Source organism: Arabidopsis lyrata, assembly GCF_000004255.2.
Source record: "Arabidopsis lyrata subsp. lyrata unplaced genomic scaffold ARALYscaffold_6, whole genome shotgun sequence".
NCBI classification, from domain to species: Eukaryota; Viridiplantae; Streptophyta; class Magnoliopsida; order Brassicales; family Brassicaceae; genus Arabidopsis; species Arabidopsis lyrata.
This window is the reverse complement of record NW_003302550.1, coordinates 8,574,962-8,594,366: the sequence shown is the minus strand read 5'-3', so window position 1 is coordinate 8,594,366 and position 19,405 is coordinate 8,574,962. Positions and strand designations below refer to the sequence as shown.

The window sequence follows — 19,405 nt, the reverse complement described above, 5'->3', positions numbered from 1 at the left end:
AAGATTTTGCTTGCAGCAGGAGTGACATTGTGAAGAAGAAACAAAGGAAATATGATTTGTGATCTATACAAGAGAGTCAATGAGCAACTTCTCTTGGACCAGATGAGAGACTTCATCACCCAACTCTAATCACAAGAAATAGAATTTTCTTAGTGTGAAATAAATATAAAACAAGAAAAGTACAACTAAAATATGGAGCAAGCTCTCATGTTTAACCACAAGATGAGACTCTCCAAGAGTATCCCAAACCATCTTTCCGTCATCACCCCCTTTCCCTTTCACCGACTTCATCTCTGCCTCCACTCTTCGCCGTAGTTCTAATTTCGTCTTCTCCATCTCCATGATAGCCATTGTTGTTGTATCTTCAGCCATTTGAATCCTTAGCTCTGCTTTCCTTTTCCACATCTCAAGCTCTACCGCTCTTTCTTTTTCCATAAGAGCTTCTTTGCAAGCGGCGTGGTACATGTTCATCGTTTCCTTCAGCTCTTTCTTCAGCCTCCTCATCTCAGCCTCGGCGTCATCCGTTGGTGATAGTGGGGAAGCTAAGGTACAATTCTTTTCATCAGAAGGACTATTAAGATAGATAGAAAACCTGGCTTTTTCATCATCCAGACCAGAGAATCTAGGAATATCCAACATGTGTGGAGCTGCAAGTTTCTCATAGAAGGAGAGAACCGAACTGTCTGTACTGAACCTGCTACTAATGTTCACACTAGAATCTGGGTCAAGGGATAAAAACTCCTCAAAGAAAACGTCGTCCTCTCTTGACAATGACCTGCGAGAGCCAATCAATTCAAGAATTTTAATCTCTAGGCATAAACAAACATAATGTAACAGGTTTAGAGTAGATTACATCTCAGAGGGAGCCTCATCGGCGTTGCTGCGTGGTGACAATGGTGCAGTCCCTGAAGAAGAAGATGGCAAGGCTTGAGGTAAAGGCCGAGTGGCTGATCGTACACTTGATAGTCTTCCCTTTGATATGACTAATACACTGCAGAAGTCTGGAGCCCATCTCATCACATTACTTGGAATGTCATCAGCCTTGAACAGCCTTCAAATCAACACCATTTTGGAGAGTTTTTCAGAACAAGATTATTGGGTACTGATGATTTCAGAGAGAAAGATAGCAATACTATTTGGCGAACCTGGTAATGCTCTTCTTCAACGAGGCACCTAGTAAGAATGTGGAAATACAATTCTGGCTAATATATTCAATCAGGGCTTTTGCCACATCTTGATCTTCCAGCAAAACTACTTCGCTTTGTATCTAAATATAGACAATAAAAATCAGAGATGCTTTACAAAAACATGTAGAAAAGATAAGAAAGAAAGCAAAGAAAACAGACCTCATACTTACATTTCTTCGCATACAAAGACAACGCAATGGAAGAAACAGAGTGCTCCGTTTATCATTGTGTGGTCTATCAGATGATTCATCATCTGTGTTGTAAGATCCATTTGCATTATTCAAAGCAGATCTTTGGACGACATGCACGAGTTTGACAGTCCCGCCTCGGGGTATATAATGATCGACAGCCCATTTAAGAGCTTGGCAGCTTGTTGTTTTATCTCTATCAATTGCAATAGCTATAGGCCCTTCCCTTACTTCATTTCTCTCAATATTATCTCTCATATTCGAGATCATTTTCCACTCAAGAGAATGTTATATTGGTAAAGAAAAAGACCTCATTTGGAATTTAAAGAAGAAGAGGTCATAGATTGATCATGGACACAAAAAAAATGATAAACATCTAATAACCAGAAACTAAACATGTGAGTAGAGCCAATATGAGATTTGAAAAGACTTAAAAAGAGGTGTAGAGAAAATAAAAAATTCAAACCCTTCCACTTTGGGAGGAGAACCGAATCTAGCTAAAAATAGAAGTACTGTTATCAACAAGAGTTAATTATATGCATGCAGGGACAAAACTAACTCCAGGACATGCACCAAAAAAAACTGTTATTGAAACATAAAAACCACCCACCAGTATGTTTCAAACAACATCATGAAAAAAGTCAAGTTTCCGTGGCCGTGTTGAAAAAAGATCTGTTGGAACTAACGCATGAAGGTATCAAAATCATATACCATACCGAAGTTGAATATAGGCACTATGGTTAATTGCATTTTAATTCAGTTCGGTTTTGGTTTTGGTTTGGTTCGGTTTGAGATCTACATTACAGTTAACAAACCTTGTAGGTTAGCGACTGGTATGGGGCGCACATTAGCCTGCACGCAAGAAACAAGAGAAAAACAACATCTCTCTCTCTCTCTCTCGGCATCTTCTTCGTTATCTTCAACCTACCCTTTGTCTTACATTGATCCTCTCTCTTTCGCCAATACAAGGTTCTCTTCGATTTCTCTTCTTCTCATTCAATCTCTCGTCGTCTACTTTTCTCCAAAACCAATTGAATTTTTCTGTGTTTTTTTTCTTCTTTTTCTTTAGTCGGTGTATTGTGCGGTGGAGAGGTTCTCACTCTCTTCTTCTTATCCATCGGAATTTCTTGAGCTCGATTTTGGTCTAATTCTAGTTTCTGGTTGACCCAAGTTTGCTTCAAGAATGCTCTTTTTTGGGTCAAATACACTTTCCATTTGAATGATTGCGAATCTTGGGTCATTTGGGTTCCGTTGTCATCGATGGCATTATATTTCCCTAAGCAACTTTAGATTTTGCAGCTGTTTTGTAATTCTTGCATATCATCTTAGCAAGTGAACAAGATTGTGTGGCATAACTTTGACAGCATCTTCTTGTTGTGGATCTGTTGGGCAGGTAGTAATGAAAGGCTTCAAAGACTGGGTTTTCGCTCTATCCAACTCAATGGCATCATCTAGACCCCTTTTGGGAAGTGACCCTTTTTTCCGTGACTCTCAAGAACAAGATAACCAGTGTAAGATATCTCTCTTCCTTCCTCCTGAACGATGAGTAATGCCCCTGATTTATGGCTCTATATGTTACAATGAGAACAACATCGTGAGATGGGTGTGAATATATTACCTCTTAAACTGATCTACTTAACATCTCTTTGTGCTCTGTGACCATATCTTCTTTATGCCAGTCACTGTTTTTCTTGGAATATCAAAGAAGTACTTCCTGTGTTTTGCTCTAATTTGGTCTGAAGATTTCGTTGCTATGTCCATTGCTTTTCAAATTGAATTGGACTTTTCTTTCTGATACTTTAGCCAATTGCTGGTACTATTCAGCTTGATTATTTGATCAATCTCTGCAGTTTCTCTTCTTGCTGTTTTCTTAATGTATTCTTTGACTAATAACTTTCAGTTTTATTTTTAGCTCAAGTACCTGCTGCACCAGAACCAGTGACAAGTTTGGAAGCACCATGTTCAACCAGTGGTGATGTAGAAATTCAGCCTCCTCTCTCTCAGCAACAAGTTCCACTCGAAAGCTTGTACCAGTCAAGTATTGATCTTAATGGAAAGAAACATAATCCACTAGCAAAGATTGGTGACCTCCAAGTGCAGTTCTTACGCCTTGTTCAAAGGTTTGGGCAGTCACAGAATAATATTCTAGTCTCCAAGGTTTTATATCGGGTACACCTTGCGTTGCTGATACGAGCTGAGGAATCAGAACTTAAAACTGTAAAACTTAGGCAAGATAGGGCCAAAGCTTTAGCAAGGGAGCAAGAATTATCTGGCACACCGGAGCTGGATTTCTCACTTAGAATCCTTATCCTGGGGAAAACAGGTGTTGGCAAGAGTGCAACCATAAACTCTATTTTTGGTCAGTCCAAAAGTGAAACCGATGCTTTCCGACCGGCCACAGATCGCATAGAAGAGGTTATGGGAACTGTCAATGGAGTTAAAGTAACCTTTATTGATACCCCTGGTTTTCACCCACTGTCATCTTCTAGCACAAGAAAAAACCGAAAGATTCTCCTCTCTATTAAGAGATACGTTAAGAAGCGTCCACCTGATGTAGTTCTTTACTTGGACCGCCTTGATATGATCGACATGCGATACAGTGATTTTTCCCTCTTGCAGCTTATAAGTGAAATCTTGGGTGCAGCTATATGGTTAAACACGATTCTTGTAATGACGCATTCCTCAACTACTACAGAAGGACGTAATGGACAATCTGTGAACTATGAGTCATATGTGGGCCAGCGCATGGATGTGGTTCAGCATTATATACATCAGGCTGTGTCTGATACAAAACTAGAAAACCCTGTGCTGTTAGTTGAAAATCATCCCAGCTGTAAAAAGAATCTTGCTGGTGAGTATGTTCTTCCAAATGGGTTGGTATGGAAGCCTCAGTTTATGTTTTTGTGCGTTTGTACCAAAGTTCTTGGCGATGTCCAGTCTTTACTGAGATTTCGTGACAGCATTGGCCTGGGACAGCCAAGTAGTACCCGAACAGCTTCTCTTCCTCATCTTCTTTCAGTTTTTCTGCGCCGTCGCTTATCAGCTGGTGCAGATGAAGCAGAGAAAGAGATAGACGAGCTTCTGAATTTGGATTTAGAGGAGGAAGTTGAGTATGACCAGTTGCCTACAATCCGTATCCTTGGGAAATCCCGGTTTGAGAAGCTGTCAAAGTCTCAGAAGAAAGAGTATCTCGATGAGCTTGATTACAGGGAAACCCTTTATCTGAAGAAACAATTGAAGGAAGAATGCCGAAGACGACGGGATGAAAAGCTAATTGATGAGGAAAATCTCAATGACACTGAACAGAGCGACCAAGCAGCTGTTCCACTGCCTGACATGGCAGGTCCAGACAGTTTCGATTCGGATTTTCCGGCTCACAGATATCGATGCGTTGCGGCAGGTGACCAGTGGCTCGTGAGACCTGTCTATGATCCACAAGGTTGGGATCGCGATGTGGGATTTGATGGAATAAATATTGAGACAGCTGCAAAAATAAAAAGGAATCTATTTGCTTCAGCTACAGGACAGGTGAGCAGAGACAAGCAACGTTTCACTATCCAATCCGAGACTAATGCAGCTTATACTAGAAACTCTAGAGAACAGACGTTCTCTGTAGCTGTTGACCTTCAATCATCAGGAGAAGATCTGGTGTACTCGTTTCAGGGCGGCACAAAGCTTCAAACATTTAAGCACAACACAACTGATCTTGGAGTTGGTTTGACATCTTTTGGTGGGAAATACTATGTGGGCGGAAAGCTTGAGGATACCTTATTGGTTGGGAAGAGGGTGAAGTTAACCGTAAATGCAGGTCAGATGAGGGGTTCAGGGCAAACAGCACACGGCGGGAGCTTTGAAGCTTGTATCAGAGGGAGAGATTACCCTGTCAGAAATGAGCAAATCTGTTTGACAATGACGGCTCTGTCATTCAACCGAGAGCTGGTCTTGAACTATGGTTTACAGACTCAGCTTAGACCAGCCCGGGGCACGAACATAGACGTCAACATAAACATGAACAACAGGAAAATGGGGAAGATAAACGTGAAACTCAACAGCGCTGAGCACTGGGAGATCGCTTTGATATCAGCGTTAACGATGTTCAAGGCTTTAGTACGGCGGAGGAAGAGTGAAATGACGAAGGAAAATGAAGAAGAAGAGTTGTGACTTTTCTTCGTTTCCTGGTTTCTCTCTAAAATTAGGTAAAGAAAAGATATAACTGATGTAAGAGACAGAACATGCACATCTGCTTCAATTGTTCTATATGTTATACTCTTGTCTTGTTGATAACTGATGTGCATGAGTCTCGTTGTTCTAGTGTGAAATGTTTACGTGGTTGTTAGAACAGATTTTGGCTCGCAAATATGATGCAAAAATAAAAAAATTAGTCATTTGTTTGTCACAACTCACAAGTAGAGAGATAAATATACAAAAAAAAAAAAAAATTGCTTTACAATTTTATGAAGTCTTCTTATCTAAGGGCATCATCAATGGGGATCATGTGAGGGTGTTCTTATAGAGAATATAATGTTAAAATAATGTAAGATCATGTGTTTAGATCTTTTGTTTAGAAGTTGATTAGTGGGAGAACATGTGTAAGATCTTAAGACTTAATAATATAATAATCTAAATTAAATTAAGATTTTACAATTATTAAAACATTTAAAAATAACATATAAATTGCAAATGCCAAATTTATGAAAAACTGAAAATAAAAGTGAAAATACAATACTAAATATTTATGAAAAAAACATTAAAAATATAAATAACAATAAACAAACAAACATATTACTTAATAAAAGCACAAAAACATTTTATCTAATTAATATATAGTTTATTATCCAAATTTATTCCAAATATGTTGAATATTCCAACCAATGCCCAAATGCCACGTCACCCCGCAACACCCACAAGAACAGATCCAGGTCAAGAGCCCAGTTCCTGATCTTAAGCCCATTGACCCATTTTTTTGGATTTAAATAATGCTTAGATCAGGGGGGTGATCCCCCAATGCAGATGGTCTAAGAGAAGAAAAAAACTTGTACGAAACAAATAAAAAGATTGGGTATGTCAATAATGACGGGCCCAAGTAATAAGATGGGCCAGATGATAATAGGCCTCAAAGGGTTACTAGGGTTTATACTCCCTATATATTTATATTTAAGCTCTTGGTTCACTCCTCTCTACACCGCGCAGCTAAACTTTGTTGGAGAAACCCTAATCGGCGACAATGGGTACGAGCCATCTCTCCTTCGATCTCGTTTCTCTGTAAGCTATTGATGTTAGATTCTGATATATGGATTCTGGTTTCTCTTAGGTATTTCTCGTGACTCCATCCACAAGAGGCGTGCCACTGGAGGCAAGCAGAAGCAATGGAGGAAGAAGCGAAAGTGAGTCTTTACATTTTCTCATTTTTCAGATCTCTTTCGATTCATTTTCTGCTCCGTTATTCGTAGGTTAAAGTTTGTGAATCTCCGTTTTATAAACGCTTAAGAGATAGTCCGATCTTGTGATCTGTTAAATCTGAGTATGTGCCTTTAGTAGATTCGGAATCTGTAGATTACTGGAATTATTTCGCCAAATCATAGTATGTGATTCTTCATAAGTTATCCGATAATTGTTAAAACATAGTAATTGATGCGTTTCTCACATTTCTGGTGTCACTGATTCATGATATGTTGTTATTCGATTTATTTTGGTGTTGTATTTCTGATTTGTGAAGTTTTATGTTTTGGTTTGTGAAGGTATGAGATGGGAAGGCAGCCAGCCAACACCAAGCTCTCAAGCAACAAGACGGTCAGAAGAATCAGAGTTCGTGGTGGAAATGTTAAGTGGCGTGCGTTGAGGCTAGATACTGGTAACTACTCCTGGGGAAGTGAAGCTGTTACCCGCAAGACCAGAGTCCTTGATGTCGTCTACAATGCCTCCAACAATGAGCTTGTCCGTACTAAGACACTTGTCAAGAGTGCTATTGTTCAGGTTGATGCTGCTCCTTTCAAGCAGTGGTACCTCTCGCACTATGGTGTTGAAGTTGGCCGCAAGAAGAAGAATGCTGCTTCCACCAAGAAGGACGCAGAGGTCAGTTCATTGAACAATTTATTCATTTGCTTGTGATATATATTTGAGTCTGCTCATGTTTCATTGTTGATTGATATTTTTTTTCTTCTCTTTGATGGAATAATTTAAATCATGTTTTTGTAATAGAACTTAAGATATACTATATGTCCTTCACTGTATAGGAAGGTGAAGAGGTAGCCGCTGTTGAGGAGACCAAGAAGAGCAACCACCTCTCGAGAAAGATTGAGAGCCGTCAAGAGGGTCGCAGTCTTGATTCACACATTGAGGACCAATTCGCAAGTGGACGTTTGTTGGCTTGTATCTCTTCAAGGCCTGGCCAGTGCGGACGTGCTGATGGGTATTCATCTTGTTGCCTTATCCCATTATGTTTGTTTAATTCTCCTTAAATATGATTTGTTCATACGTTTTTGCAAATTCTGTGCAGATACATCTTGGAAGGTAAAGAGTTGGAGTTCTACATGAAGAAAATCCAGAAGAAGAAGGGCAAGGGTGCCGCTTAGATTCTCTTCTTGTCTTGCAACATGTTTTGAGTTTTCAGTTTCAATTGTCTGAGAAACTATGTTTTTGGATTAGCTTGTGGTATTTCCTTAAACTCCCAGCAGTTATTATGGAACAATGTTTTTGTCTCGGATCTTTGTTTTAATTTTAATCGATAATATCACTGAATTCGATCACTAGTTTTATTCTGTCAAAATTAAAGTTATTAAACTTACCGATTTCGTTTGGTCATTTGTCTGTATGTTTCTTCCATACTAGCATCATGATTTGTAACAAATCTAGCATCTTACGTATAATTGTAACAAAATCTATTAATGGCAGTCTAAATCTTGTAGTTTAGACGTATCTAAATTCTTATAAACACAAGGAAGATATGAAGCCAGTTGGGCTTACAAGTTATTAAGTCCAATTTAGGCCCAATGCTCCGAGGCAGGGCTATCTAGTAAACTAGAAAGTACGTTGTGTCTCTGAGCCACAAACTTGTTAATCAACCATAATTTTTGACGAGCTCAAAAAAAATCAAATTAGGTAGCACAAAATCAGCTTGTAACAATAGCTGGTGGAAAAATAGTTGGCGGAACAGTACTTGACATCACATAATAATAATATGTTTGTTCACTTTTGTATGTGTCTCAATAATGAAAATGATGTGAAGATATTATCTGTTGTAAACTTGGTCGAAGGCAAAAGATCATTAGTGCTGTGGTGGTAATTAAACTTTAAGAAATCGATTACAAAAATTAACAAAATAGGATCTAACGATTTTAAATTGACCACAGAGAGAATATTCTGTTATTTTTTTAAGAAAGATATTTTTCATTGACACATATTTCTTAAAATATAAGTAATTTGCAAAAAAAGATTTGAGCCGTTCGAAAGGGATGCGTGGTGTCTTGGTGTCAAGACCAGTGTGTTCGTGACTAACCCCACCACACACAGTCCAGCTGAGTCCCTTTGTCGTCTATCAAAATCAAAAGGTACGAGATTCAATCATCTCCAATCCCAAAACTCCACTTCTGTCCACAAAACCAAAGCAATTCTCGATCTTCGATCGTCCCACCAGATGGCCGGGAACGATTGGGTAAACAGTTACTTGGAGGCGATTCTGGACGTTGGTCAGGGCCTTGACGATGCTCGCTCTTCGCCATCGCTTCTTCTCAGAGAGAGAGGTCGATTCACTCCAAGCCGTTACTTTGTTGAGGAAGTCATCACTGGTTACGATGAGACTGATCTTCATAGATCCTGGGTCAAGGTAATAATAATCATATAAATAAAACAGTGAGTGTTTTGTGATCGATTCATGTGATGAGTGTGTTTCTTTGGTTAGGCTGTTGCTACGAGGAGTCCACAGGAGAGGAACACGAGATTAGAGAATATGTGTTGGAGGATCTGGAATCTCGCTCGTCAAAAGAAGCAGGTCCTTTTTTTTATTTTCTACTTTTTGATGCGATTTTAACACACTGTTCTTTTCAATTGTCTATTTATTCCGTTTTTTGCTCTTAACTTTAAAAAGTTGGTTTCAGAGAATTCATCAAGACGAGTTGTTGACTCTCAAGTCAAAATTTATTATTATTTTGGTCTTCTCTAGTTTGAACCTTTTCAAAGTTTACATCTTTTAATCTCATTTTTTTTAAAGGGGGGGGAAAATGTTACTTTTAGTAGTAGCTTTCTTGTTCTGCCTTTGAGAGCTGACTTCAACGCATAATCTGCAACCTTGGATCGTTGAATTATGAATTTGATGAACTTTGTGCTAGACTCTCTACTGTTGAAACATTAGTTTCTTAAAGTATGGATAATTCATGTTTTTTGTTTACCCATTCTTATGTTTGTGTAGCATGAGGAAAAAGAAGCACAGAGGCTGGCTAAGCGCCGGCTTGAACGTGAGAAAGGTCGCAGAGAGGCAACTGCTGATATGTCTGAGGAGTTTTCTGAGGGAGAGAAAGGAGATATCATCAGTGATATCTCAACTCATGGTGAAAGCACCAAACCAAGGTTGCCCAGAATTAATTCTGCTGAGTCAATGGAGTTATGGGCAAGCCAACAGAAGGGGAATAAGCTCTATCTTGTTTTGATAAGGTATGTGATCAAACTCTGGTCTCTATGTCTTTGCTTTTTACGTTCTTATGTTCTGTTTTTCCTATGTAATTTTCTTATTTGGTTAAGTCAAGTTATAGTTAGGCTCCCCTTCTAGGATCTGATTTAACATATAATCTGAGTAAACATATAGCAACTGATCTTTCAATTGAGAAGGTGTAATAATAGTGATGGAAAGTTTTAATAGTGTTCTTGTATATTAGTTGTTTAACATTTCAGTATGCATGCAGTCTTCATGGTCTCATACGTGGTGAAAACATGGAGCTCGGTCGCGATTCTGATACCGGTGGCCAGGTAATGATACAGACAGTTTGAGTGATTGTTATATGGTACAAAGGTAAGATAGTCCTCCTCACACTGCTTTTTACGTTACAGGTTAAGTATGTTGTGGAACTTGCACGTGCATTGGGTTCAATGCCAGGAGTTTATAGGGTTGACTTGCTTACTAGACAAGTGTCTTCCCCAGATGTTGACTATAGTTATGGCGAACCGACGGAAATGCTGACTCCTAGAGATTCTGAAGATTTCTCGGATGAGATGGGAGAGAGTAGCGGTGCTTATATTGTGAGGATACCATTTGGTCCAAAGGACAAGTATATTCCAAAAGAACTTCTATGGCCTCACATTGCTGAATTCGTTGATGGTGCTATGAACCACATCATGCAAATGTCAAATGTTCTTGGTGAGCAAGTTGGTGTTGGGAAGCCTATTTGGCCTGCTGCCATCCATGGACACTATGCTGATGCTGGTGATGCCACTGCTTTACTGTCTGGTGCACTAAATGTGCCTATGCTCCTTACTGGCCACTCACTTGGTCGAGATAAATTAGAGCAGCTTTTGAGACAAGGCCGCCTTTCAAAAGAAGAAATAAATTCAACTTACAAGATTATGCGTCGAATAGAGGGTGAGGAATTATCTCTTGATGTTTCTGAAATGGTAATAACTAGCACTCGACAGGAGATAGATGAGCAATGGCGATTGTATGATGGTTTTGACCCCATATTGGAGCGCAAATTGCGAGCCAGAATCAAGCGGAATGTGAGCTGCTATGGACGGTTCATGCCTCGCATGGTTGTAAGTAACTTAAATCCTCTCTATTTTCTTGATCCTTGACCATAGACATGGTTAACACGGACTGAAATATATGCTTTCCACAGTTGAGATTGTAGTGCTAACTATTGGGAGATATTATTCGGTGACAGCCTACTGATAGATTTCTTTAGGCCATGGCCCATGAGTGCTGTGTTTAGCTGCAGCAAACTTGTTTACATGTCTTTTAACTTTCAACACAGTATATTATCCTGCTGACTCTTTTATAGTATCGATAAAAATGTTCTCTGTTTATTTACTTCTTCTTCAGAAAATTCCACCTGGGATGGAGTTCAATCATATTGTCCCACATGGTGGTGATCTGGAAGACACAGATGGGAACGAGGAACATCCAACATCTCCAGATCCACCAATATGGGCTGAGGTTCTTTACTTGAAAATACAATCTATATCACCTTTATTAGTTTCTCCTGAGGGAAAAAAATGAGATTAATTCCTGTAAATAATATTTTCACATTAGCTTTCCGTTCAGCAGTTTACTCGACCTCCAAATTCTGTATGTGATGCAGATAATGCGTTTCTTTTCGAATTCCCGAAAGCCTATGATACTTGCCCTTGCGAGGCCCGACCCGAAAAAGAACATCACGACGTTAGTGAAGGCATTTGGAGAATGTCGTCCACTGAGAGAGCTTGCTAACCTGGTATGTAAATGTCATAGATGGGGGTTGTTCATTTTAGTTTTCTGTTTTGATCACCATTTTGTTTTCCTTATATTCCACTGCAGGCACTTATTATGGGTAACCGAGATGGGATTGATGAAATGTCGAGCACGAGTTCTTCTGTCCTCCTATCTGTTCTAAAGCTAATTGACAAGTATGATCTCTACGGTCAAGTTGCGTACCCTAAACATCACAAACAGTCAGATGTTCCAGACATATATCGCCTAGCTGCAAAGTCAAAGGTACTCTTGGCAGACTATCTCACAGTTCAGAAAAATTAGGATTTTATAAACTTAGGTGACTTTCTTCAGACCTTATCAAGTTCATTATATTATTATATCATGGTACTTTATTCAAGATCATTCGATTTATTGTCACCATGAAATCAAGACTCCGCTCACAAATAAACATTCATCTCCAGATAATATCAATATCATATGATGTGTATCGTGATACAATCATATCTTTGCTTCAACGGTTGGACACAACTCAAGATACTGGTGTCAACTAACTCTTCTCTTTAGTAGTTTAATCATTGTTAATGGATTCTTTGCAGGGTGTTTTCATCAATCCAGCTATCATTGAACCATTTGGACTTACATTAATTGAGGTATACTATTCTCTTGTTGTCAAATGTGTATGTTTCATGACTCGTTCTTGTCATCTGGGTAAAATGTGTTTCCGTTTTTTTCCTTCTAGGCTGCTGCTCATGGTTTACCTATGGTTGCTACAAAAAATGGTGGTCCTGTAGATATACACCGGGTATGTATTTTTACGATAAAACATTGAAGTCCCCGAGACTATCACTTACCTGGTCGTTTTTCCTAAATGTACCTTGGGGGATTTTCTTCCAGGTCCTGGACAATGGTCTTCTTGTGGATCCTCATGATCAGCAATCTATTTCTGAAGCTCTTCTTAAGCTTGTTGCTGATAAGCACCTATGGGCAAAGTGTCGGCAGAACGGGTTGAAGAACATTCACCAATTTTCTTGGCCAGAGCACTGCAAAACTTATCTATCTCGCATAACCAGCTTCAAACCAAGACATCCGCAGTGGCAAAGTGATGATGGCGGTGATAATTCAGAACCCGAGTCACCTAGTGATTCTTTGAGAGATATACAGGATATATCCTTGAACTTAAAGTTTTCATTTGATGGAAGTGGGAACGATAATTACATGAACCAAGAAGCGAGCTCCATGGACAGGAAGAGCAAAATCGAAGCTGCCGTTCAAAATTGGTCTAAAGGAAAAGATAGCCGCAAGATGGGTTCCCTGGAGAAGTTAGAGGTTAACTCTGGAAAATTCCCAGCGGTGCGGATAAGGAAGTTTATTGTTGTTATTGCTCTTGATTTTGATGGGGAACAAGACACGCTAGAGGCTACAAAAAGAATTCTAGATGCGGTTGAAAAGGAAAGAGCAGAAGGATCTGTTGGGTTCATACTGTCGACATCTCTAACGATCTCTGAGGTACAATCTTTTTTGGTGTCAGGGGGCTTAAACCCGAATGATTTCGATGCTTTCATATGCAACAGCGGAAGTGATCTCCACTACACATCCCTCAACAACGAAGACGGTCCTTTTGTTGTTGATTTCTACTACCACTCCCACATAGAATATCGGTGGGGCGGTGAAGGGCTGAGGAAGACTTTGATCCGTTGGGCATCTTCACTTAACGAGAAAAAGGCTGACAGTGACGAGCAGATAGTCACCCTTGCTGAACATCTTTCAACTGACTACTGCTACACATTTACAGTCAAAAAGCCTGCAGCGGTAAATTTAATCAGGCGCAACATTATTAAGAAAACGTCTTCACAAATCTTCTTAGCTTTCCGTTAAAACAATTTGTTTTGGTTTCTATTCCCAGGTACCTCCAGTAAGAGAGCTCCGGAAGCTGCTGAGAATCCAGGCTTTGCGTTGTCATGTAGTTTATAGTCAGAATGGCACCCGAATAAATGTCATACCGGTACTGGCTTCTCGTATACAAGCCCTGAGGTAACTGATTGATTGCGTAACTATGGTTTCGATTTCAAAGAATTGCCCTAAACGACGTCGGTTATGGTAAACCAGGTATTTGTTCGTTCGGTGGGGAATTGACATGGCGAAAATGGCGGTATTTGTGGGCGAATCAGGTGACACTGATTACGAAGGATTGCTTGGAGGGCTTCACAAGAGTGTTGTTCTAGAGGGAGTGTCTTGCAGCGCAAGCAACGCCTTGCACGCAAACCGGAGCTATCCTCTCACCGACGTGATCTCCTTGGAGAGCAGCAACGTGGTTCACGCACCGCCAGATTCGGATGTTCGTGATGCCCTGAAGAAACTAGAGCTTCTCAAGGACTGAAACCTAGAATAATAAGGCGATCATATCTACAGTCATCAATGGTTGGTACCGAATGCGAACTATCTTTTTCATATTTGACCACATGGTTTGGTTTGTTTATTACTTTGTCGTACATAAGCTGCCGGAAATACCTAACTCTTCATATGGTTGTCTTTTTGACACCCACCGGATTTTACGTAATTTATGCAAGTATAATTGTAATAATAAAAAGAAAAAGAGAATATTCCGGTATTATAATCAACAGAAGAAAATTAAATAAATAAAACCATCCCTTTTGATTATAATTAGGGCTAGGCGACAAAATATATAATTAGGGCCAAATAGATGCAACCACATGGCAATTATCCTAAATTAAAGATTACAAAAGATGTTGAGAACTAAGGGCATCAGCAGTGGTGTATTTGTAGAGATAGATGTTAATAAATTTATATTAATATAATAAAAAAGAAAGAGAAGAGAGAGAGATAGAGAGATAGGGAGTGTGAAGAAGAGAGAAGAAGAGCTTACCAACCAAATGCTCCCACGTGGCTCACATTCAGGTGTTATCCCACACTCGAACTGTGTAACTTTTCCAACTTTTGTAATATTTTTTGTTTTAAAATTATTCACACTCGGGTAAAGAGTATACTACTGCTTGTGGTCTCATGTCAGTTTCTTCTCAACCAAATTTAACAAAGACTTAAGTTAGACACACGTATATGGAGTTTACGTACCTGATTACGTGTTCTTGAGGTGTTTCAGGAGTGTCCGACCTCTTTAGGGAAACTTAGACGGCCATTTGGCCGTTCCTTCCCAAAAAGGCTAAGCCAACACAAATCTTGAAAGACCAGAGAAGTTACAACTATGGCCATTATTAACTTTAGTTTTAGTCTTTTAGATAACAAAAATTATACACGTCATAACAAAAAAATTAAACATGTTATTTTGTAGTATGTGAAAAGAAAGGTATGCTGACACCGAGATGTTAAATATCTACATTACATGTTACAAACGTTTATACTCCCTCCGTTCTTTAATAAATGGTGTTTTAACCTTCTAATTTTGTTTTTAAATAAATGATGTTTTCAGTTTTCAATGCAAAATTAATTATTTTTTTATTGGTTTTGACGATTTATATTCTGTAGATTATTTTTTATTGGTTGATTAGATAATAAATGATGTTTTAGTTTAGAAATAAACAAAAATTAAATGATTTCTTAATCGATTTGCATTTTCCTAAAACATCACTTATAAAAGAATAGAGGGAGTAATTAATTCCTTGTGAAGATCTATTTTTTAACAAACGCTTTAGTTAATTTCCAAAGAAATTATAAATTTGTTCTAAAGTTTAGTCATATGACTGATTAACTCGAAGTTCATTATTGCTAAAGGCATTTAAAAGGTCAAGTCTTTTTCTAGTGGTAACTCGTTGAATATGACACTAATTTTTTTTTTTTTTTTTTAGCAACATTTCATAACAAAAATGATAAATCTTTTCATGATTTTGGCTTTTGTGGTCTTCCATTCCACTTACTCTTCTAAAAAAAGGAAGATGCGAAATGTTGCATGTCTGTTTTTAGTATCATAATTTTTGTTGCCATCCACTTGATGGAAAGAGCTTTGACACTTCTCTACCTCAATCAATTCATAACTCATAAGTAGTACATTAAATTATGTTGTTATCCTATCATCTTTTTTTAATAAATTTAGTTAAAACTATAAACTTTAAAATTTTACAGCCCTGATGTAATTTCATAAGAAATAATAAAAAAAAAAAAGTGAAAAATTTATAAAGTTACTTGTCTATTTAAAGTAAAGTAAACCTTTCACCAATCTTAATTCACAGAGAATTTAATGTTGATTAAAGCATAGTAAAAGAGTACCACTTCTTTTTTGACATCAAGATTGAAGAATAGTACTATTTTTGAATTATATATCTTTCTTAATAAATACAAACGATCTGGTGGGTACAAGGCATCAATCATGTAAAAGAGGTACAAGCCGGTAGTGAATTCCGAGTCGGTCGGTCTTAAAATCGCCTAAATTTACTCTTTTTCATATTCAAAAGATTTCGTATCTCAAAAAGTAGTGCAAAACTGAATCACTTTTCTTGTTAAAATATGATAAAATAAACGTAAGAAAAAGGGAAATGAAATAATAATGATATATAAAAATATGAAGAATTTATTGATAACCTAACTAACAACTAAAAGATGAAAACACGACACCAACTTCTACCTGCATACTCAAGTTTCGTCTTTAAATGTTGCAGCTGTCTCCTTACATTTCACATCTTCCTTGTTTCTCTCTCTTTCTCTTCCCTCGAACTTAAATTCACATTTTAATACTAATCTTTCTTCATTATATATTCTCCTCTCTTCTCAGATCTTCCCTCTCACCATCTTCTCTTGAGATCAAGATTGAGTATTCTTGTCTCAAGAATCGATATTCGAGAGCTCTTATGGACCAAAATGGTCATAAAGACGAAGCGGAAACAGTTTCATGCGGCAACGGCAACGGCAACTGCAAGAGCAAGATCGTGCCTGGAGATGATCATGGTGGAGATGAGAGCAGTGGTAGCAAGAGAAGGAAGAAGAGAAAATCTCAACAAAAGACAATGAAACGACGAGAATTAATGTCGTATTGTGAGCTACCGGACTACATGAAAGATAACGAATACATATTGAATTATTACAGAGCTGATTGGTCCATTAGAGATGCTTTCTTCAGCGTCTTTAGTTTCCACAATGAGTCCCTCAACGTTTGGACGTAAGTGCACAAAATTTAATTTACTTTTAGTTTCAATTCCTTTTCTTTGGTTTTTTTTGTTTGATTTCTAATAGTTTTCTTTTGATTTTGATTTGGACAGACATTTAATTGGTTTTATCTTGTTTGTGGCACTAACCGTCGCCAACATTATTCATCACGATGGATTCTTCCCCGTGGTTAGTGTTCTTTAATCACCATGTCTACTTTTTTTTTTAATAATCGCATGTGTAGACCGAATTTCAATTTAATCCATCGAGATCCAGATGCAACCACTATATTAACTTCAAATTAGTCAACTGAATGTGTCAAGTATAAATAGATACCTAATTGGTACTGATAACTACATATCTTATAGTTTTCTATTGAATTAATATTGTTCGTTGCTATACCTTCGTTTTGTTATGATGATTTTGAATATAAAATCGTATATTAGAGATCAATTGAGATATCAAATATAGACATGATCGAAAAGGTAAATTCTATAACATCTTTGAATATAATACATAGACTAATTTCTTAGTTTTCTATAGATATCTAGTTATTGTTCTTAGTATTCTAAACAACTTAATAAAATGTAGTTCTTTCTAGGATTATAATAAAATCAACTCAAATATATTATTTTATCACATATATACTTCTCACTATTAGAAACCAACTCAAATATATCTCTAGCAAAAAACTCCCTAGCGGTTTGCGGTTAACTTTGTCAGAGTTCTAATTAAAGTGTTTGTTCCCCAAAAAAGAAAAAAAAAAAAAAAAAAAAAGAAACCAACTCAAATATATTTAGCTGAATTGTTGAGGAATATTGACTGAATCTGTGGAATTTTTATTATGTTACATCAGTTGAGCAATTGACTAAAATGGTGGAAGTGGAGGAATTTTTTAATAAGTTTTGATTGTTTAATAGTATTTATTGATTAATAACTACGTACGTACAATACTATACACATATTTCTATCCTTTAAAATAACTAAAAATATTAGTGGTATTGAAAAAACCAAAAAAGATGATTTACTCATAAATAATTATATTTCCAGTTCTGATTACTAAAAACAAGATGTAATAGTTTGTTAATAAAAAATAAAAATATATATTAAAAGTAAACACTATAATAATTTATCAAAATAATAAGATTATTCAATATATTATGTATATATATATATATATATATGTATATTTTGCAGATTGAATTATTTAATTTGTATATTTGATAAATATTTTTGAAACAACTATATTTAATTAAGATTTTCATAAATTTATTTATTTAATTAAAAAAGAAAAAAAAAATCAGCCAAATTCAGCTGTTACCATTTGACTTCTACATTATTCAGTCAGATTCCGCAAAAAATTCAGCTGAATTGATTTAACCGAATTCAGCGGTTACCATTTACACCCATTATCTGACCATATATCTTGTACATGTTTCTTAGTATCTCAAACTAGTCAATGAAAATGTAAGCTAATGGTGGTATCAATGTTGATGATTGTAGGATGCAAAGAGTCCAGGGAATGTAACAAGATGGCCATTCTTCGTTTTCTTAGGAGGCTCAATGTTCTGCCTACTGGCAAGTAGCATTTGCCACCTCTTCTGTTGCCATTCCAAAGACCTTAATGTCTTCCTTCTCCGCATAGACTATGCCGGTATCACCGCCATGATCATCACATCCTTCTTTCCACCAATCTTCTACATCTTCCAATGCACTCCTCGTTGGTACTTCATCTACCTCGCAGGCATCACTTCCATGGGAATCTTCACAATCATCACACTTTTCACCCCATCACTTTCCGCTCCCAAGTACCGAGCTTTCCGCGCATTGCTCTTCGCCTCCATGGGGCTCTTTGGGATTGTCCCAGCTGTCCACGCGCTAGTGGTCAACTGGGGAAACCCGCAAAGGAACGTGACGCTCGTGTACGAGTTGCTTATGGCAGTGTTCTATCTTGTTGGAACAGGATTTTATGTAGGGAGAGTGCCCGAAAGGCTTAAACCGGGATGGTTTGATCGTGTGGGACATAGTCATCAGATCTTCCATGTGTTCGTTTTGTTGGGTGCTTTGTCTCACTATGCAGCTGCTCTCTTGTTCTTGGACTGGCGTGACCACGTTGGTTGTTAAACCATATTTGTAATTCTTTTAAATATTATTAATTTGTTTATCGTGGTAAAAAAAACTGTAATAACCCATTTGTTTTAAATTGAATTGTAATTCAACTTGTGTTGTTTGTTGAATATGAGAAGTTAATGGTAAATCAAATATTTGCCACAGAATAGTTTCTTTTTTTGTGTATGACTTCTTGCTTTATATCGTGGAAGCAAACAGAATTGAAAAGAACATCAGACTTGTTTGATATGTAAACACAAAAGCAAAAATTGATGGTTGGAAAAACCACTGATTTGTTTTATGTAAAAAAAAAAATCAATGATGCAAAGGATGGTCTTTCATGGTTCTTTCATCTATCTTTATGCGTGTTTAATTAGTGCCAGGATTCACTAGTCATAAGAGAATTAATATGTATA

General features: G+C 37.5%; 5 protein-coding genes across 9 annotated transcripts; 4 read left to right on the top strand and 1 right to left on the bottom strand.

Moving 5' to 3' along the window:
* Nucleotides 1–35: 35 nt before the first annotated feature.
* Nucleotides 36–2,141, bottom strand: LOC9310058 (U-box domain-containing protein 51). Its single transcript, XM_021023497.1, has 4 exons — nt 1,358–2,141; nt 1,146–1,267; nt 854–1,051; nt 36–775 (listed from the first exon to the last, which is right to left on the bottom strand). Exons 1-4 carry the CDS (start codon nt 1,643–1,645, stop codon nt 130–132), a joined length of 1,254 nt encoding a protein of 417 aa, XP_020879156.1. The 5' UTR covers nt 1,646–2,141; the 3' UTR covers nt 36–129.
* Nucleotides 2,142–2,257: 116 nt separating this feature from the next.
* On the top strand, nt 2,258–5,771 carry LOC9310057 (translocase of chloroplast 90, chloroplastic). Of its 5 annotated transcripts, XM_021023495.1 has the most exons (4): nt 2,258–2,344; nt 2,445–2,535; nt 2,769–2,886; nt 3,276–5,760. In XM_021023495.1, the coding sequence occupies exons 3-4, from the start codon at nt 2,775–2,777 to the stop codon at nt 5,534–5,536; spliced, it is 2,373 nt and encodes a 790-aa protein (XP_020879154.1). In that variant the 5' UTR covers nt 2,258–2,344; nt 2,445–2,535; nt 2,769–2,774; the 3' UTR covers nt 5,537–5,760. The 5 variants fall into 5 exon arrangements, with proteins under 5 accessions (XP_020879154.1, XP_002873990.1, XP_020879152.1 ...); XM_002873944.2 differs by lacking the exon at nt 2,445–2,535 and having other exon boundaries at nt 2,260–2,344; nt 3,288–5,760; XM_021023493.1 differs by lacking the exon at nt 2,445–2,535 and having other exon boundaries at nt 2,260–2,344.
* Nucleotides 5,772–6,497: 726 nt separating this feature from the next.
* Nucleotides 6,498–8,124, top strand: LOC9310056 (40S ribosomal protein S8-1). The gene is made up of 5 exons (XM_002873943.2): nt 6,498–6,603; nt 6,687–6,759; nt 7,114–7,447; nt 7,609–7,784; nt 7,872–8,124. Exons 1-5 carry the CDS (start codon nt 6,600–6,602, stop codon nt 7,945–7,947), a joined length of 663 nt encoding a protein of 220 aa, XP_002873989.1. The 5' UTR covers nt 6,498–6,599; the 3' UTR covers nt 7,948–8,124.
* A 655-nt stretch (nt 8,125–8,779) lies between these two features.
* On the top strand, nt 8,780–14,382 carry LOC9310055 (sucrose-phosphate synthase 1). The gene is made up of 13 exons (XM_021021012.1): nt 8,780–9,197; nt 9,273–9,362; nt 9,780–10,021; nt 10,270–10,333; nt 10,415–11,113; nt 11,400–11,513; nt 11,659–11,790; nt 11,874–12,050; nt 12,365–12,418; nt 12,508–12,570; nt 12,663–13,577; nt 13,672–13,799; nt 13,875–14,382. Exons 1-13 carry the CDS (start codon nt 9,009–9,011, stop codon nt 14,143–14,145), a joined length of 3,138 nt encoding a protein of 1,045 aa, XP_020876671.1. The 5' UTR covers nt 8,780–9,008; the 3' UTR covers nt 14,146–14,382.
* Nucleotides 14,383–16,408: 2,026 nt separating this feature from the next.
* On the top strand, nt 16,409–19,156 carry LOC9308002 (heptahelical transmembrane protein 1). Its single transcript, XM_021020994.1, has 3 exons — nt 16,409–16,893; nt 16,994–17,069; nt 18,384–19,156. The coding sequence occupies exons 1-3, from the start codon at nt 16,586–16,588 to the stop codon at nt 19,002–19,004; spliced, it is 1,005 nt and encodes a 334-aa protein (XP_020876653.1). The 5' UTR covers nt 16,409–16,585; the 3' UTR covers nt 19,005–19,156.
* Nucleotides 19,157–19,405: the final 249 nt, after the last annotated feature.

Bases quoted from the DNA above. Each gene is read 5' to 3' on its own strand.
- LOC9310056 (XM_002873943.2), top strand. The intron at 7,448-7,608 runs GTCAGTTCATTG...TTCACTGTATAG, and splicing joins CCACCAAGAAGGACGCAGAG to GAAGGTGAAGAGGTAGCCGC. The intron at 7,785-7,871 runs GTATTCATCTTG...AATTCTGTGCAG, and splicing joins CAGTGCGGACGTGCTGATGG to ATACATCTTGGAAGGTAAAG.
- LOC9308002 (XM_021020994.1), top strand. From the start codon at position 16,586: ATGGACCAAAATGGTCATAAAGACGAAGCGGAAACAGTTTCATGCGGC. The intron at 16,894-16,993 runs GTAAGTGCACAA...TGATTTGGACAG, and splicing joins GAGTCCCTCAACGTTTGGAC to ACATTTAATTGGTTTTATCT. The intron at 17,070-18,383 runs GTTAGTGTTCTT...TGATGATTGTAG, and splicing joins ACGATGGATTCTTCCCCGTG to GATGCAAAGAGTCCAGGGAA.
- LOC9310058 (XM_021023497.1), bottom strand. From the start codon at position 1,645: ATGATCTCGAATATGAGAGATAATATTGAGAGAAATGAAGTAAGGGAA. The intron at 1,052-1,145 runs GTTCGCCAAATA...GTTGATTTGAAG, and splicing joins TTGAAGAAGAGCATTACCAG to GCTGTTCAAGGCTGATGACA. The intron at 776-853 runs GTAATCTACTCT...TGGCTCTCGCAG, and splicing joins GATGAGGCTCCCTCTGAGAT to GTCATTGTCAAGAGAGGACG.
- LOC9310055 (XM_021021012.1), top strand. From the start codon at position 9,009: ATGGCCGGGAACGATTGGGTAAACAGTTACTTGGAGGCGATTCTGGAC. The intron at 12,419-12,507 runs GTATACTATTCT...TTTTCCTTCTAG, and splicing joins TTGGACTTACATTAATTGAG to GCTGCTGCTCATGGTTTACC. The intron at 12,571-12,662 runs GTATGTATTTTT...ATTTTCTTCCAG, and splicing joins GTCCTGTAGATATACACCGG to GTCCTGGACAATGGTCTTCT.
- LOC9310057 (XM_021023496.1), top strand. From the start codon at position 2,775: ATGAAAGGCTTCAAAGACTGGGTTTTCGCTCTATCCAACTCAATGGCA. The intron at 2,887-3,275 runs GTAAGATATCTC...AATAACTTTCAG, and splicing joins TCAAGAACAAGATAACCAGT to TTTTATTTTTAGCTCAAGTA.